Here is an 18,399-nt window from a genome sequence, read left to right as displayed (position 1 = left end):
GTAGGTAATGCAGACAGGTAGGTGATATAAATAGGTAAACAATGCAGACCGGTAGACGATGTAGATAGGTAGGCGATGTAGATAGGTAGACAATGCAGATAGGTAGATAATATAGATAGGTAGGCAATATAGATAGGTAGGTAATGCAGACAGGTAGGTAATATAGATAGGTAGACAATATAGATAGGTAGATAATGCAGATAGGTAGGTAATGTAGATAGGTAGATAATGCAGATAGGTAGCAAATGTAGACATAATAGATTATATAAAGAAGTGTATACAATTTATCTTAATAACTTTATAAACAGCTTTAAAGTAGCCTTTATTATCTAAAATTATAAGTTATATAGGTTGCGTAGGTTGCGTAGGTTGCGTAGGTTACGTAGGCTATACGTAGGCTGCGCGTAGGCTGCGTGTCAAATAAACTTAATATAGGCTGGTTTGTCAAGTTAGTTAATACCCTTAATAGCCCGCCAACGACGCCAACTTCTAGCAGCTAAGGTCATTTATAAGGGACAATATTTTGCCGATGTACCCCTATATTAGATGCCCTGCTTAAATAGATATAAAACCCTCCCTTACTAGTTAAAGTAGATAATAAAAACAAGTACTTTATTAAAAGAATTAATAATATTAAGTATAATAAACGGAAACGCTAATATATATATCTTATAAAATGGAAAGGCTTTACTAAGTCCTGTTAACTCTATAGGACTTATATAAGCCACGGAAGACTTTTATAAACTCCACTTAGAACTACTATAGCCCTATATTATAGAAGCTCGAGTTTAAAGGGGGGGTACTATTATAGGACACCCCTATAACACCTTATATATATCTACCTATTTCCACTAACTTAGCAATTAGAGACTAACTATAAAATAGTAATTTAATGGCAATCTAATAGCAATCTAACGGCAATCTATGGCATTCTACTATATTCTGCTAAGTTTTACTAAATTCTACTAAGTTCTGCTAAGACTATAACCTAAACCCTATTCTGCCTATATATATATTAACTAAGTAACTAAGCTAGCAATATATGCCCTTTCTCCCCGTTTTCCTACCTTCTTTCCTTATATAACGTCTTAACCTCTTTATACAGTTTATATATATAGCTTAATAATATCTACCTTACTATATATTATCGTCGCTTATACTTATTACGTAATACTACCTTAACTATACCCTTTGCCCGTAATAATAGAAGCGTCTTATCTAAACTCTTAAGTGTAGAAGTATATACCCTACTAACTTCCTCTAGCTCCTTTTATATTTTAGCAAGGCCAGTATATAATATTACAACTTTTAACTTATAAGGAAGCGTAATATACCTTTACTTAATACCTATATTATATAAATAAACCTCTAAAGCAGCATAGAACCGGAAGCTAGCTTAAAGGGCTTATATATTTGCTAGGATTATATATACTATAAAGAGCTTATTGTAGTAAGGCGTAATATTACAAGAATTAGTATATAGCCTTTGCTAAACTAAAGCTATAAGGAAGTTCTATAGCGTTAGAGTAAGGCGCTATATATCGGTAGTAATTATATTAAGCTTAAGCTTTTTAACTGGTTCTTTAGTGTTAAATTATCTAAGCCTACTAGGAATAATAACTCTATTCTCTTCTCTTAGGCGTATAAGATCCTTTAACTCCTACTCTATTTACTTATATAGAGGTTCTTAATAAAGCCTTCCTAGCTAGTAATTACCGTGCGCTATAAGCCGTTTCTTAACTTATAGCTCTTTAAATATTGCCTTCTATAGCCTATTTACACGTTACTCTAGTGTATAAAAATTAGAAGGGCTAAAAGCGGTTATATAATGCTTAATAAAAGTTATAAAGCCCTAGTAGTGCTTATGTAACGAAGCCTTGTAGTAGGGACTACGGTGGGCTCGTTAATAGGCTAGGTGTATAGGTATTGTAAGTAAGTTAATAACGTAATAATAACTGGTGGAGTGGTTGCCTAATAGATTAACTCTAATTATATTCTAAGAATTACTATAAGGAAGGAATTATCTAGGTAGGGACTAAGGGTCCTTAAATACACAACCGTACTCCTAAGAGATCCTTCTTATACGTAATATACGTCTTATTTATATTAGACGTAACATTCCTTACATTTAACACAGCCAACACGTTTAACTATTATGTAACTTACTTATTATTCCTCGTTATATAGTTCTACGGGTTCCATCCTAGACCGTGCTTATATTAACTAACTAGCTTCTTCCAATTCTTCTCTAAGTAGTTATAATATTATACTTAAAGCGTCCGTAACACTATCTCCCTCCTTTTTATCTTTATCCTTAAAGATACCTAATATCTTTAGGTTGTTTACTAGAGGTATAATATCCGTCTAATTAATTTAGTTAATATTGCTGCTTATTATACCTAAAGCAATTTCTTCTCTCTCTTAGGTTGAGCGTCGCCTTCATACCGTCTCCTTAATACTATTATTAGGTGAAGTAATAGCGATCCCTTACTCTTATTATATAAAAGAGGGGTTAAGTTATATTATAATCGCAAGTCCTTCTAGTTACTAACCTTCCTTTTATTCTAAATGCACTTGCGCTAATATGCGTTTATTATATAACGCTCGTTCTATATTTAATATTAAGTGTACACGTCCTATTGCTCTTAATAGTCTTTAAGTTCCCTAAGTAATTTATTATAGGGTCTCGTGTTTAATCTACCGCTGCGAAACTTAACGGTAAGCTAGCCTCTATGCTGCTTAAGGTTTAGCATACCTTAGAAGAGTCCGTATATATCCTTAAAGCTTAGCGTCTAGCTTATACTTATCTTTAGCGTTTAGAACGTGTCTATAAGAAAGTTTATTTAAAAAAAATAGAAGCTTGTTTAATAAGGTCTTTAGGAACTAGGTAATAAAAGAACTAATTCTCCTCCTATAGTAAAGGGAATAACTTTAAGTAGTTTAGCAGTCGCTCTTCCTAGGTCCCCCTTAGGTGACTTATTCTTTAACGATCCTTTTTTATTAATATTGCCTAACCTATTTTCTTTTAATACTCCTATACCTTTCCTATAGCGTTCTTTAAATTCTTTAGTAGCTCCTAGGTAGTTTTAGTATAGCCTATCTACTTAACCTTATACTATATTTTATTGTTAATGTCCTTATAACTAATAATCCTTAAAACTTGCTATTTGTCTTCTTCTTATCCTCTATACGTATCTACTTTATAAACTAGTGGCTTAATATTCCTATATGCTAGCTCTAGTATCGCGATATATTATATAGGGTAGATTTTCATCCTAGCTAGTAGGTTTAACTTAAATATAACCGGTAAAATCCTCTATATAATTTTAAAAGGTCCTAATCTAACGTGGTTTAACTTCTTGCTTAGTTATTAACTTTTAAAATTTTTGTATAGTAGCTATACTTTATCCCCCTCCTTAAGATCTAGTCCCTTAGATCTCTTAGCATCATAGTACTTTTTTATTCTTTGCTGTACTACCTTAGCTATTTCCGTAAGGTTTATATAAATATTTATTAAATCCTTTATTCTTTACTTAGCTCTACTACTCGTTTTCTTTACTTAACGTGGTAATAATAATGTTCTTAGCTTGTATCCGTAATTCGCCTTAAATGGTAATATACCCATTCCTTCTTATAGTGTTGCATTATATGCAAATTATATAACTAGTAATAACGATACCTAATTATTCTGTGCGTAATTAATATAATGCCTTAGATACTGCTCTAGTGTCTAGTTTAATCTTTCTGTTTAACTGTCTGTCTGTAGATAATATACGGTAAAAGTTACTACTTAAACTCCTTATTCCGCTAAAAATACCTCCTAAAATGCTGCTATAAATCTTAAATCTCTATTTAATATAATTTTATTTAGTGCTCTATATCTTGCAAACACTTCTTTAATATAGATTCTAGCAATATCTTCCGCTGAGATTTCTTCCGTATAGGCTATAAAGTATCCCCACTTTATAAGCTTATCTACTATTACTAAGATTATGTCGTAATCTTATCCGGTAATAGGGTCTCTTAATTTTAGCAACTTAATAATAAAGTCCCATAATATAACCTCCTATGGTCTCTTTAGTATTTTAATAGGTTGTAGCCCTCTATACGGCTTATGCCTCGTTAGTTTGTTTCTTTAGTAATCTAGATACTCTTTAGTGACCCTTCTAGCTATTCTCTAGATTCCGTTAATAATATACTCCTCTTAAAGTCTTAATACTAAGCCTATGGCTCCGTTATGTCCTTAAGTTAGTCCCTTATAAAAGTCCTCTATAAACTACTCTGCTATGCTTCTTAGGATATATTTTGCTTCTTAATTTTTTATATATATCTAACTGTAGGTCTTTTAGTTGTACTTCTAGAATCCTTTATGCCTAAAAGCTTTCTGGTATCTTATAGACTTTCTTTTCTAACTCATTCTCTTATATTACTGCGATCTTTGGATAATTGTACCTAATTAGTCTATCTATGTCTTTTTGTAGTAAAGCCCCTAATAGCTTGTCGTTATTTTGTAGTTTAGCCTTTTAACTTAACGTATTGGCTCGCGTGTTGTCTATACCCTTAGTATACTAAATTTCGAAATAGTATTCTATAAGTATCTTTGCCCATCTAACCTATTTTTGGTTAAGTTCCTTTATTATTAGGAATCCTATTAGGTTCTTATAGTCTATTCTAACTATAAATGGTTTCTTTATGCCTTGTAAGAACGCTCTCTATTTTTTTAGTACTATAACTATACCTAATAACTCCTTATTATAGATGTTATAGTTTAACTCTAGTAGTATTATCTTTTAACTATAGTATGCTACTGGATACTATCTATCTAGATGCTTTTATATAAAGCATGCTCCTAGTGCAAAGTCTAATATATTTATTTCTATAACCGTCTCTAGTTTTAGTTAATAGATCTTAAGAACTGGCTCCTAGGTAAATAACTTTTTAACTTTTTTAAAGAGTTCTTACTGTTCCTCTCCCTATGCCTATAGTTCTTCTTTCTTTATTAATTATGTAAATAGTTTAATATCCTTTAACTATTATGCTATAAACCTTCTACAGTAATTATAAAACCCTAAAACCGATTTTAATTGCGTAACGTTCTCTAGTTCCTGCCAATTTACTATAGCCTTAATCTTCTTTAGATCTATACTAAGTTAGCCTAGTTTAATAATAAATTTAATGAAATTAGTCTTCCTAGTAAAGAACTTGTATTTCTTAATTGCTATTAGCATCTATTCTTCCTATAGTCTCTTTAAAACCTATTTAATGTGTTCTTTATACTCTTCCTTATTTATTAAGTAGATAATAATATTATTAAAATATGCTATAACAAATTCATCCAAATGTTCTCCTAATATATTGTTAATACGCTTCTAGAATGTTGCTAGTACATTTATAAGCCCAAATTATATAACTAATAGTTTATACAGTTCTTCCTTTAACTTAAAGGCTGCCTTTTATTTATCGCCTTCCTTAATTCTAATCTAATGGTACGCCTATCTTAGATCTATCTTTATAAAGATTTACACATTACCTATCCTATCTTAGATTTTACTAATTAAGGGTAAAGGATACCTATTCTTTTTAGTAATGCTATTTAACTGTCTATAGTTAATACACAGCCTTAGTTTGCTATTCTTTTTTAGTATAAATAGTACTGGATATTCTACTGATGACTATGATAGTCTAATATATTCTTTTTATAAGTTTTCTTAAATAAACTCTTTTAATGCTCTACCTTCTTCTTTGGTAAGCTTATAGATTAGAAAGAACCTTAGACTTATTCCTAGTTCTAATTCTATCTTATAGTCCTATACTATATACTCTAATAGCTTTTTACTCTTAGGTGACTATAGTTTCTTACTATACTTATGGTATCTTTTTGGTATATAGCTTAACCTTTTTTCTATTTCTTTATAGGTCGCTCCTACTTAGTACTATACTAACTTAGCTTATTATTATATCTTACGGTTTTGTATATCTCTAATATTGACCTAACCTATAACCTAATTGATCTTTAGATTATATTTCTGTAACTAAGGCATTCCTAGTACTGCCTTATTATTCCCTAATGGTAATATATTAAAAGATATCTCAACTTATCTTCCCTTAATAGTTAACTAAATAGGTCCTATTTTAAGATTAATAATACCTCCTCCGTAGGCTATCGGATCTCCTAAAATTGTTACTAATAGGTAAGAATATTCCTTTTACCTGTGTAGTAATCCTATTCTTTTTACTGCTGCTAATAAGATATAGTTCCTGGTTGCTCCACTATCTATTAATGCCTTGAACTATTAATCTTACCACTTAATTTATAAATTTAGGTGTTGTTTTTAAATTTCTTTAAGGGTTTAAGGCTCTACTATTGGCTCCCTTTAGTCCTATAGGCCTCTACTTTTCCTGACTATTAGCTACTAGATCCTGTTTATACTTAGTTTAACTTAGGCTAATACTTAGTTTGTTTTTTGTCTTTAATATGCTATAAATAGGTGTTCTCTGGATATTCCTACCATTGTCGTCTATTTAGGCATTCTTCCATAAGGAATCTTCCTAGTTAAAGTATTAAGTCCCCTTATTCTTAAACTTCTACTAGGTGCTAACTATGTATATATTTAGCGTTTTTATATTTCGCCTTGTCCGTTATCTAATATATCCTTATTAGATACTTTTAATTTTTATCCTTTAGTGCTCTATGTATATTATACGCATTATCTACGCATACTATCTATAATAGTGTGTAATGTGCTTAATGTTTTGGGTTAACTTTTAGCTTATTCTTATCCTTAAGTTTAAACCTTTCTCGTGTTAATCTAAGCGTTGTAACTTTATTCGCAGGTACTAAGATTTGTCTTTTGCTTCTCTAGTCCTCTAATTACTTCTCTAGATCTTTTAATATAAGTTATAGCCTTTTCTATAATCGGGTGGTCTTGGATAACTTTCTTATCCAACTATATATAGAAATCTTCCTACTTATCGTTATGTTATTGCCTATACTACTTTTAGTATAGCTGCTTAAGTATATACGGCTCGTTTATAAGGAAATATCTTTTTATTACTATATTATAATAGCCTTTAGTATATTATTCCTTAAACCTAGTAGGAATCCCTAGATCCTTTTCTTATTCTAGTTTAATAAGCTACTTAGCTCTTAGTATACCTACTCTAGGCCTATTAGTAATCCTTTATACTAGTGCTCTGTTCTTTATACGTCTTAATATGCTAGATCTCTTATCTAGTTTCTGTTCTTNCTATNAGGTAATNCTTGCNCTAAATTCCTCTATNGTTTCNTTTATGTNNCGTCTTATAAGTAAATCCTTAAAGTCTTCGTGCTTCTTAATCTTAGTATTAACTTTTTAATCTTTAGGCTAAATACTATATTCCCCTAGTAAGTCTTTTAGGTCTATATATCTGTCTCTTAGTCTAATTACTATTTATACTATAGATTCTCTAATCTATAAAGAAGCTCCTTGCCTCTTACTTGTGGGTGTCCTAATTTATACTCTAAATTCTTAACCCCTTAGATTCTTTAATTTTAAGCTTGCTTCTAACTTAAGCTTAGCCCCTACCTTAGTCTAACTAGGCTTAACTAGTGTCCTTATCTCTTCTTAAGAGTCCTAGATCTTACTTATCTTATCTTAAAAGTCTTATGCCGTTAAGAATTCTTATCCCAAGCTTATTTATATGTCCTTAAACTAAGCTACTACTCTACTCTATCGGTTTCTGTCTATTATAGGTCTTTAAGCTTACCTTATCTTATCTTAAAAATCTTAGTTATTTTTTATCTTATCTTAAGAATCTTAAGCCTTTAGCTTTTTACCTTTATTAAGTGGTAAGCTAGCACTAGCAGTTGTCTGCTTGCTTAATCATTTTTAGATATTACTTCTTCCGTCTTATAAAGTGATAGATGCCGTATTTAATAGTGTTATAATACCTATTACTAAACCTTACTCTATAGCGGTCTTAGTCTCTACTTCTATTATATTATTAAGGTTTAGATACCCCTAGTTAGTTCCTTTACTGTCCTTATTGCTATTAATTAATAAGTACTCTAACTCCATTATTATTGTTGCTAATCTTTATCCGTATATTACTATAATATTTTAATCTAGCTTATAAAGTTAATCTTATTCTTTATTTAACTCTTTAGTTCCTCTAAGTCCCTTTAACTCTAGCTTTTATGGCTAATAGCTTATACCGTACTTGGCGTCTTTATAAACTTAGTATACGTTATTATAATAAAACGCAAAACTTCTAATTAAACATTCTTTTATTCCTTGTAGTATACTATCGTTTCTCTATATATATATGTTATATACTACTAGTCTGGTTCCCTTTATTATATAGTAACTCTAACTATCTTTATAATCCCTTATAAAGTAACCCTATTTTCTATAATTTATATAAGCTCCGTCTTTAAACTATTAACTTTATTATAGAGTCTACCTAAACATCTTCTGCTGTTAAGATCCCTGGTTTAGCCTATGCTCCTTAGTCCTATAATTACTAGATCCTTAACCTTTAGGTTTTTATAGTTTCTTACTTTATCTCTTATAGGCTTCTTTAGTACCACTTAGGTTTATTAGCTCTGCGCCATACTATAGTTTTTAATTTAGCTTTAGTTATTGCGTACTTTACGTCTTATATAATTATAGAACTCTATCCTAGCCTTTCTTAGCCTATTCCCTTTAGAAGATCCTATTATTAATCTTAATCGCTTAATCTATTAATTCCCTTAGGGTGTCCGTATCTTCTATTAAAATAATTACGTCCTAGACTTTAGCCTTAAGTCCCTATTTATACTGTACTATAAGCGCCTTATTATTCCACTTAACTTATATTATAAGTATTTAAAACTATATTATATACTTAATTGCTAAAGTTCGCTATATTAGGTCCTAAAGCTTCCTTTTTACTATAGTTGTTGCTTCCAGGTCCCTAAATATTTATATTAATTATTTTATAAATCCTGCCTAGCTAGAAAATATAAATTGTACCTTTTAATTAGTAGTAGTTATTCCATTAGTCTGTATCTCTATTAAGTAGGGTTTAAACCATTTAAGTGCCTAACCTGTTAGGAATAGTCCTGCGTAGGCTATCTAATTTATTATTATAGCTAACTTAGCCCCTTCTTATATAACTTTAAAATGCATTTACGTTAGAAATCCTTTAAGCTTTAATCTTTCTCCTAAGAATTATTTAATTAATGGTAACTTAACCTTTACTACTTTAATTTCATTAAGTCTGTTTTTAAGTATTGCATTATTTTCTGTTAATTAATCCACTATTTCTTATAATTATCCTACTGTTACAGGTTATTACGAGTTAGTGTCCGCTATACTAGTGTTACCCCCTAACCTTAAAGTAGTTGCCGCCATTAATGGCGTTATAGTAGCTGCTTTTAGTGGCATATTGTTTAACTTCTATATTTATTACTATAACTAGGTAGTAATTATATAATAAAGCCTTATAGTAGGGATTACGGTAGGCTCGTTAATGGGCTAAGTATATAGGTATTATAAGTAAGTTAACAACGTAATAATAACTAGTGGAGTGGTTGCCTAACAAATTAACTCCAATTATATTCTAAGAATTACTATAAGGAAGGAACTATCTAGGTAGGGATTAAGGGTCCTTAAATACACAACCGTACTCCTAAGAGATCCTTCTTGTACGTAATGTACGTCTTATCTATATTAGACGTGACGTTCCTTACGTTCAACATAGCCAACACGTTCAACTATTATGTGACTCACTTACCATTCCTCGTTACATGGTTCCACGGGTTCCATCCTGGACCGTGCTTGTATTAACCAACTAGCTTCTTCCGATTCTTCTCCAAGTAGTCGTAACATCGTACTTAAAGCGTCCGTAACAGCTTATGCAGCTATTTTAATATTAAATTAACTCTTTCGCGTTCTAAATAAAAGACTTACGGTCCTTAATTGTTATTTAAAGCTGGCTCGTCGGTTTGGGTACTCTAGCTGCGGTAAGAAGAGGGCGGCGGTAGTTGTGGGAGAGGTGCGGCTGCTACAACTCGGGAGCGTCGGGCGCGACGACGAGACAATGAATTGGAATCGGGGAAATCGGGCAACGTAGTCTTCTTCGCAGGGGTTGATTTAGTTATTCTAGCCATTAGTAATAGCTTAAAAGGATGCCGATGTTGCTAGAATTAAGCTTAAAGTAGGTGTATATAGGCCTAATTACGCCGCGCGGGATTAATAAAAATCTGAATGGTGTACTAGACCTTCTTACGAAGGTCTTGCCAAAAGTGGTTAGCGGCTTGGCAAGGTAAGCCTTGGCAAGAAGGTCTGGGAACGAGACAAGGGGGTAATGGTAGGCGGAGGTTTCGCCTATCGGGCCGACATTTTAGCGTGGTCGCGCCGACCTGTACGCACTCTAAGGGCCTTTGGTGCGAAAATATACGGGGTCGACTCATCAATCGAACGTGACGCTACTAAAGAGCAATATATCTCCACCAGTTGACTAGTTAGCCACTTCAAAAGGCAATCGATTATATTTCAAGGGCCGCTTTATTTATCTATGTACTTATTTATGCATTTTAGCTAATATAAAGTTCCGAAATTATAAGGTTCGAAATTTCTCAACGCGTCTTGTTGTGTCGACTCGTGCGCGAATCCTCTCGATGCCTCGAAGCAAGCGGTATTACCAACGACAACGTGGCGACCTGCGCTATAACCCTTCGACTCCTCTAACCTCTTCGACTCCTCCCAAGATCGAAGCTCTGCTCAAAGTCCTATCGAAACTCCGCTCAAAGCCCTACCGAAGCTCTACTCGAAGCTCTATCGAAGCTCTGCTCAAAGCTCTATCGGAGCTCTGCACGAAACTCTATCGAAGCACTGCTCGAAGCTCTGCTCAAAGCTCTATCGAACCGTCCGATGCTTGACATTCTGGGGTTCGAAACCATCCAACATGAGCCTCCAGAGCTGGTCGGTATACGTTTCATTCGGGCAGTATATGACTGGGTAGAGCTTCGAGTAGAGCTTCGATAGAGCTTCGAGCAGAGCCTTGTGTAGAGCCTTAAGTAGAGCTTTAAGCAAAGCCTTGTGCAGAGCTTTGTATAGAGCCCCCCCCCCACACAGAGCATGTATTTAGGCTTGTTTTTCTAAGGCTTGTTTTTCTAAGGCCTGTAACAACTTTGTATAGAGCTTTGTGCAGGCGTTTGTGCAGGCGTTTGTGCAGACGTTCGTGCAGGCGTTCGTGCAGACATTCGTGCAGGCATTCGTAGAGACGATGGTGGAGACGTTCGTACGGACGATTGTATGGGCGATTGTAGAGACGTTCGTAGAGACGTTCGTAGAGACTTTCGTAGAGACTTTTGTGGAGACGTTTGTAGAGACGACGCGTCGGTCGGTGTCTACCTACTATGAGAGCTCGATCGCCCTTCAAGGTGGCCATGCACTATCACGTACACGTCGTCAAGCTTAAAGAGACTGCCCCCCTACCAACACACTCCTATCGTAAAAAAGTAATCGATTATAGAGGAGACTAGCCTAACTCGACTTATCAGCTTATTAGGTTAAATAGATGTTGTTGGGGAGTCAAATATACAGGAGAGAGTGTCTCTCATACAAAATTGCTCAGATTGAAGTTGAGCGCCATAGAGTTCCGCACCCTCAGACGGAAGGGCAAACTTAAGGTCGGTAGATAGCTGATTGGTTAAAAGAAAGTGGCGTTTTTTAGGATGGAGACTAGTGATACTTTAGTATTAGTGAGTGCGCCTTAATTTCTGCCCTTGCCGGCTGAGTCGCTTACTGAGAAAACTCGCTTACCAGACCTTCTAACGAAGGTTTTCTGAAACGGTTTAGCGTGATGGTAAAACCTCGGCAGAAGGTCTGGCTCGAGATAACACCTCCGGCAGAGTGCCAACCCAGTTCTCCGAGTACCCTACTCGTCATCCCCCGGTGAGAGCTGGAAAATCCTACGACAGTTCTTTTCCCCAATTGTTCTAGCCACGTTGCGGCTGTTAGGTCTTCACAACAGCTAAGCATCTTCGTATATCACACTCAAAATATCTCCTGACCTCACGAAGTACAGCCTGTGAAGGCTCCAGTGTCCCCCCCTGTGTGCGCGCGCAACACAGCAATTTCGGTAATCACTGGTTAAGTGCACCATCCAGCGTAGATACTGTGCGCTTGCTAAAAGAGCTGTGCACCCGCAAGAAAGGTAAAGCCTTTAATTTTTTAAGCTTAATTAAAAGAGTTAAACTTGAAATTCTCTAGTGCGTATAAAGCGAAATTGCTGTTGCGCGCACACACAGAGGGGGGAGACACTGGAGCCTTCACAGGCTGTAATTATCTTGTACAATGCTTCTATTCGACGTAAAGCTCGGCTTTCAATCAGCCATGTTCTTTTATATTTATCATGCAACAACTCTTCCTTGACAGGCAGGCAGGCAGGCAGTTCCATTCCAGCAAAGATGGTGGAATTGTATTAAATCAGTTCTCACGTACTCTAGTTAATACTGCCATTGGGGTTAAATCATGAGTCGGCAGAGCTCATCTTAAATTCTAGCTATCAGATTCCTCTGCGAAGCATATATGCGACTTCTCATTAAGTGTTTAAGGAAAGTACGAAAAGCATCATCACGTTATATGTTTGTCTAAATATGCCAGATGCTAAGCATACGGTAAATCAAAATCCAATTTATTAACCAAACCTATTCAATCATCCGAGTTATTCAGGATCCTCTAACCAGCAGACTCTCCAATTCAATGATCTCTGAGCCAACGTACCGCAGCCTCACTCACATGTCTAGTATCCCCTTTCAACAGCTGCAGGTTGCCAGCTTAACCCCAATCTCCCAGGGCGACTATCCTAAATTAACATTCCCCAACCGTGCTTCTCACGGATAACTTACAGACCCACTTGCAGCCAATACACCTATAACTAAACAAGTTAATGCTCCAGCATGATGTCTCAGATACAACATAACTGCAGGCGTGCAAATAGCTTGCTGTAGGCGGAAGACCCACAGACCGGGAATGCAGCCGCTCCAGGGGAGAGGTTCGAGTTAGGACTCCGCAGGAGAGGTCTAAATAAAGCAATAGAGTGGTTAGTTCTACACGTAGCTAGTTCGTAGGATTCAAATTAAGGGCGGCAGTAATTAGTAGTGGAGAAATAGTCCAATGCATGCCTGCTAGCGCAATAAGGCTCAATAACCCCAAATATTAGCGGTTGTATCCTCCCACGTACATAACCTTATGCCCTTTGTGCAAGTGAAGACGGTCCAATTTGCAGCGTAGATCGTGCAGCGATATCATGGTATTTCGATGGGACCCGCCGCCCACGTGTGTTGGCCTTTGCTCAATAAACGGAGATCGACACTAGGCGTCGGCCTCCGGCATCGCTACCAGCCAGCTGGGCGACGATATTTCTGCCTGCGAACCTTAGACGTCTTCAACGCCGATCAGCGATCGGGCTACCGAGGCCTGGCCACTCGTTGCTTGCACATTTTTGTAAGTAGATTCTCTGTCGGGAAGAGCAGTAGAGCGCCCGAAGTGAGTGGAAGCATCCTCAATGCTACCTACCGTTAAGAGCGGTTTACAATCATCGCAACATCATGGATTTATGCCCAGAATACCTTACCCACCCGCCAGTCGGCTAGCCGCCAGTTTAGTCATCTCACGCATATTGTTCTGGAATGCTGGTGTCGCGGATACGGACCCCCCCCCCCCCCCCCCCCCACAAAGTTCTTCGGAGCGTGGTCTAGAAACAATGATGACCCCATTTTGCATAATTAAGGCGGAATCAATCCCATGGTATTCTTGGAAACACTGAGCATTGAGACGAGGGAGTGGTGTCCGCCAGCCCTGGTTGGGTCAAGCTAGGGACGCTTGACGTGCTGCCTAAACCAGCATTAAGCGGCAAACCCAGAAAATATGTCGGAAGGCGTGAGTGGAAAGATTTGTTATCGGATGACTGTTGAGTGTATCAGCATGGTCATGGTGCGATTTTTGCTGGGGCATCATCCCCTCTTCAACATGTGTCTGATAAAGGATAAAGGATATTTTGTTGAGATTCTACGTGCGCTAGTATTTTTGGTCAGGAGATCAATACATTCCCAGCTTTTTCTGGAAAGTGTGCAATAAGGTACATCGTGACCTCTGATTCGTCGATTTTTAATTTCTGGATTGAACGAGAATGCAGGAAACTCAATCGTGCAATCGGTGGGGTATTGATTATGCAGCATGACGCTGAAAGAAACAACCAGGTCCGTTGACTAGTCCCACGAAACTTTCGGTGCTGAACAGGACCCGCTGTCTACAAAGGAAAATCGTGTAGTCGAGCGTTTCCCCTTAATAGTGGGTAAGCGGTAATAACGGCCTAGCGGGACGAAGTGTTCTCTACTTAATGCAGGCAAGGTTGTGACGTTCATCACTTCCTAATCGCTTTAGCCACATCAAGGAGGCGAATGGAAAGTGGAACCCTAGTATTGACCCCGCCAGGGGCGAAGAACGGCAGGATGTGAAGGCAGCATCGATGAGGTTCAATTGGGGATTCAGGATTCAAAGGAGTCATATTAAAGCTTAAAGGCAAACCCGTACTCGTATTCGCGATGGGGAACGAGGCACAGAACGAGACACAGCCTACTACCTGTTCGGCCGTCGGCGATGAGGGAAAGCCGAGAACTGCGGGAGGCGGATAATGCGGCCATGCTGCGAGAATTTCTAGAAGGACGGACGATCCGTATCTTCGATGCCAAGGATTGAAGCTTCATTGGGGGAAGGTCATGCGACAAGTCTGAAGCATCGTGCTTTAGCCACTTTCTGCTCTCGTAGGAGACGCCCTCGGAAAAACACTCAAAAGCTGCAAGTCAACGGCAGACCGGCGCACAAAAGTACTGCATAATCGCATTGAGGTATAAAACCCCTGCTCAGAGCCGAATGTTCAAACACTCGGGTGAGCCAGCTTGGACAAGTTTGCGAGAGGGACACATCTAAGTGCCATAAGAGGTTATTCGAGAGGTTTCGTTAAGAAATCTTTCGAAATACCCGCCTAGCGCTAGGCCTCCCACGCTTTATACATAATCTTGCTTCCATACTTTTGCCTCTTTTTAAGGACTACCATTCCTTGATATTCAGGGACATTGACCGCATTGACATAGCGACTTGGCTCTACGCAGAACCCCGATCTTCGTCCGCGAGCCGGGAGACCTTCAACAGCGGGGACGTCGATGTACTTGCCCGTATAGAATTGAAAAGCCGGCTCTGTGCTAGAGACCTCAAGATGCAATTTCGTTTCTGGATGGCAGAAAGAAGCTAACTTCTGAAGTGGGAGATCCCGCGTATCTATAGGCACACTAGCTGGATCAGTATTAATTATGAAGCAGTCGTCAATGTCCGGCTCCTCCTGGCCAAGAGTGAAGCTCTTGCTTGGAACAACGCCTGGATATTCCTGAATAGGTCCAGTGGGAATTCCACTAGCGTCGACCACCTGATATTTGTTTGTCACCAGAGTGACTTCAGTACCCGATATCATAGTGTCTCCCGTGAGGTTAAAATAACTATGGTAACGTGATATTTAGTCAAATGTGACGACTCATATACTTATTGACCCTTACCTGTGATTCGTCATTCCGATGACGGTTTCTTCTATATCATTGTCCCCTACTAGCTCTGCCTCATATTCGATCTGTAGTATCGTCTTCTCTATGCCGTCCTCTTGTTCTTTACCAGGAGTATACCAGACGCTCACGCTTACCGTACCTGGATACCCTTCCTCGCCATCTGGGCTTGTGTACTTGAACAGGATGCAGTCTGTACCATGCCGAGTTACCCGTGCCGGTCCCTCGAATTCCCGCTTTCCCCAACCCGTATTCCCACCATGTAAAGAATTAGGTCCATTATTGGCTGCCAGTTGATATGATTTTCCATTGAGGTTGTTTATCTTGGCCCCTGAAATGCGGTTCGCGATCCGGCCAATAGTCTCACCAAAAAAGGGCGCATTATACTGCTTGTAGAGGTCTGCGCTTGGGAAGTTCTGGACAATGTTCTTCCCATTAATCTGGAATTCCTGGATAATCGCTCCAAGAGGAAGGAAACTAAAATCATTGGTCGAAGACATGTTGCCGATTCCAATGGCCGATTATGAGGTCAAGACAGAAGCGGGTCCGATCCTCTCTAGTCGGGATCGAAATGCTTAGGTAAGGTCCGAATAGCTGTTTACTCATGTCAGAAGGAGATCTGACCAAAAAGAACGAGCTTCGGTGGCTTGAGTCTACAAAGCAGACCTTGTAGATTAAACGCCAAAGAAACGCGTCCACAGATCGGTTGTATCCAATACAAGAAGGCCTCTCATAAGACGAATGAGGGGTTCTATGAACATGTAGAAAACCTACCCAAAAGCAGCTGAATATTACAATCTTCGTAGTTTAAGCTTCGGCTTTTAGGCCAGATGTCATGTTCAAATGGACTTTTTATACTCTACGCACGAAATGATGTGATGATGAATCCCTGGCTTTTAGGCTAATCCGGTGGAAACATCGTTCTTCCGGTGATAAGCCGGGCCTTTCGTGCAAGTTTGACGACCATTCCAACAAAAGCGAAACGCCAAAGGGCATAACATCCAGATGCAAAGTTGAGAAGACCAGTATCAAGCAGAAGCTTCATACATTTACGATTGAATTTTGGGAGCTAGATTCTCAAGCTATGTTTAGTTATGTTGGTCGTTCTCTGGTCAGTGCGCTTGTGCAGAACTCGGCTCAGGAGAATAATCAGAATGTTGCGCCATTGTGTAATGATATTCCAGGTCGCTCACTATTCAAACATATTTGAAGTAGATGTGGTGAATGGAAAAGTGGTGATACAATTATTCTGAACAGGACCAGCACGCACGATCCCACGATCTGTCCTTCTTGCCGAACTGCTACCATGGAATTATCTCCTGGGAATCCGCCTCGGAGTAGATGCCGATTTGCCATACCCCTAAATTCGCATTGAAACGTCATGATTAAACCTTGATTTTGAGAAGTGCTCCGGATGAGTGAGTAGAGCCATCTACTCATGCCAAATAATCCATATCCCTAAACACCTCAAACGCCGTCAACCAATGACCCCTACCAACGCCGGAATGTGCATCTGTAGCCTGACGCTTGAACGCTTGAAAGTTGTACTAACGACGGACAGACCTGCAATGAGAAAATTACATGATGATTATGTGCTAACCGGGTTAATAAAGTTATTGAAATCAAGGTCGCTCGGATCGTTCCAGTCGGGCATCATTGGGCCTGTCGAGGATGCGTTCATTGAGAATGGGTCCAGTGCCATGGCGGTTGGGTCGTAACTCATGGGTGAATCAAATGTGGAGAGATATTTGAAATCTATTGAAGACTCATCCAGCATTGAGGGTTCTGCCGCCCACGATGACCGTATCAAATTCGATGGATCCAGGCCAGAGCGCATGAATGTTGTGGAAATGAAAGGCGTGTCAGATTTCACGGTTGAAGTGATTTGCGACTGCCTTGGAAATGGACTGTTCATTGGCGGTGTTGGTGGCGCGCCGTTGCGAGCAAATGGATCATTGAATGGCATTGACTTGGTAGTTGGAGTGCCATATGACGAGGACGAGGAGGCATGACCGTGTTCTGAATCCGAACTTACGGATCCCCTGCGGTGTATGTATCCTGCGCCTCGTTCGAGAAGTCGTTGCTGCATGCGACTGCAGTCTTCTTCGAATCCCTCGTAATTGCTGCCGGTATCGCTGGTAGGATGCAAGAGATCAAGTCTTTCAAGAATATCGTGTGTGAGAGGATGACCGCCTTGCGCTTCTGGAAGTGGCTGCCCAGGCCAGCCTTGACCGCTCTGTAGCCGACTGTAGAGCTCCCTGAGTCCAGCCACTAGTTGCGCCTGCTGCTGCTCGAGCATCTCAACATATCTGCACTCGTTAGCAACAGAACAAGCCTTAGCGAAAGGGGAGCGTATTACCCTTTGGGATACACCTTGTCTTGTGACTTCTTCCTTTCACCAAATACACAGATGGCATTATCTGCCTTACACCGACTGCACGGATTGGCTCCATCACACTGCGCCAAAATTAGTATTTTATTAGTGCAGACAAAAATCGATTCATCTGCAGCTTACCTTTGATTTCTTTAGACGGCAGCGATCACACGCCTTACACACTCTCTTTCTTACGTTATCTTGTGACGACTCCATGGAACCAGACCGTTGGGACGATGACATGAAAAACACGTTGAGGCTTCAGGAGCAACGAGGTCAGATAGAGCTTGTGTGTAGACGACACTTTAAGTGAGACTGTAATGCAATTGAGGTCGACAGAGCAGATATTGCTGTTATAGTGAGCAGAACAGCATCAAATGATGTGAGCTGAGGTACCAGGATGGATTCTTCCAAATGTATGGGCTGGCATGTGGGTGGACAG

The 18,399-nt window shown here is 38.5% G+C and overlaps 2 protein-coding genes across 2 annotated transcripts; both read right to left on the bottom strand.

The window, feature by feature from the left end:
• Positions 1–14,778: 14,778 nt before the first annotated feature.
• On the bottom strand, positions 14,779–16,162 carry K441DRAFT_652951 (galactose mutarotase-like protein). Its single transcript, XM_067647445.1, has 2 exons — positions 15,581–16,162; positions 14,779–15,523 (listed from the first exon to the last, which is right to left on the bottom strand). The coding sequence occupies exons 1-2, from the start codon at positions 16,081–16,083 to the stop codon at positions 15,022–15,024; spliced, it is 1,005 nt and encodes a 334-aa protein (XP_067508924.1). The 5' UTR covers positions 16,084–16,162; the 3' UTR covers positions 14,779–15,021.
• A 1,009-nt stretch (positions 16,163–17,171) lies between these two features.
• K441DRAFT_537967 (uncharacterized protein) lies at positions 17,172–18,200 on the bottom strand (the record flags this gene model as incomplete). Its single annotated transcript, XM_067642508.1, has 3 exons — positions 17,172–17,892; positions 17,943–18,040; positions 18,099–18,200. The coding sequence occupies 3 exons, from the start codon at positions 18,198–18,200 to the stop codon at positions 17,172–17,174; spliced, it is 921 nt and encodes a 306-aa protein (XP_067508923.1).
• Positions 18,201–18,399: the final 199 nt, after the last annotated feature.

The sequence above is a fragment of the Cenococcum geophilum genome (genome assembly GCF_001692895.1).
Source record: "Cenococcum geophilum 1.58 unplaced genomic scaffold K441scaffold_4, whole genome shotgun sequence".
In the NCBI taxonomy this organism is placed as follows: domain Eukaryota; kingdom Fungi; phylum Ascomycota; class Dothideomycetes; order Gloniales; family Gloniaceae; genus Cenococcum; species Cenococcum geophilum.
The sequence above is the reverse complement of the archived record's forward strand: the minus strand, read 5'-3'. Positions and strand labels throughout refer to the sequence as shown.

Coding starts and splice junctions, on each gene's coding strand:
- K441DRAFT_652951 (XM_067647445.1), bottom strand. CDS start 16,083: ATGTCTTCGACCAATGATTTTAGTTTCCTTCCTCTTGGAGCGATTATC. Junction 15,524..15,580: donor ATCGGAATGACGAATCACAG/GTAAGGGTCAAT, acceptor ACGTTACCATAG/TTATTTTAACCTCACGGGAG.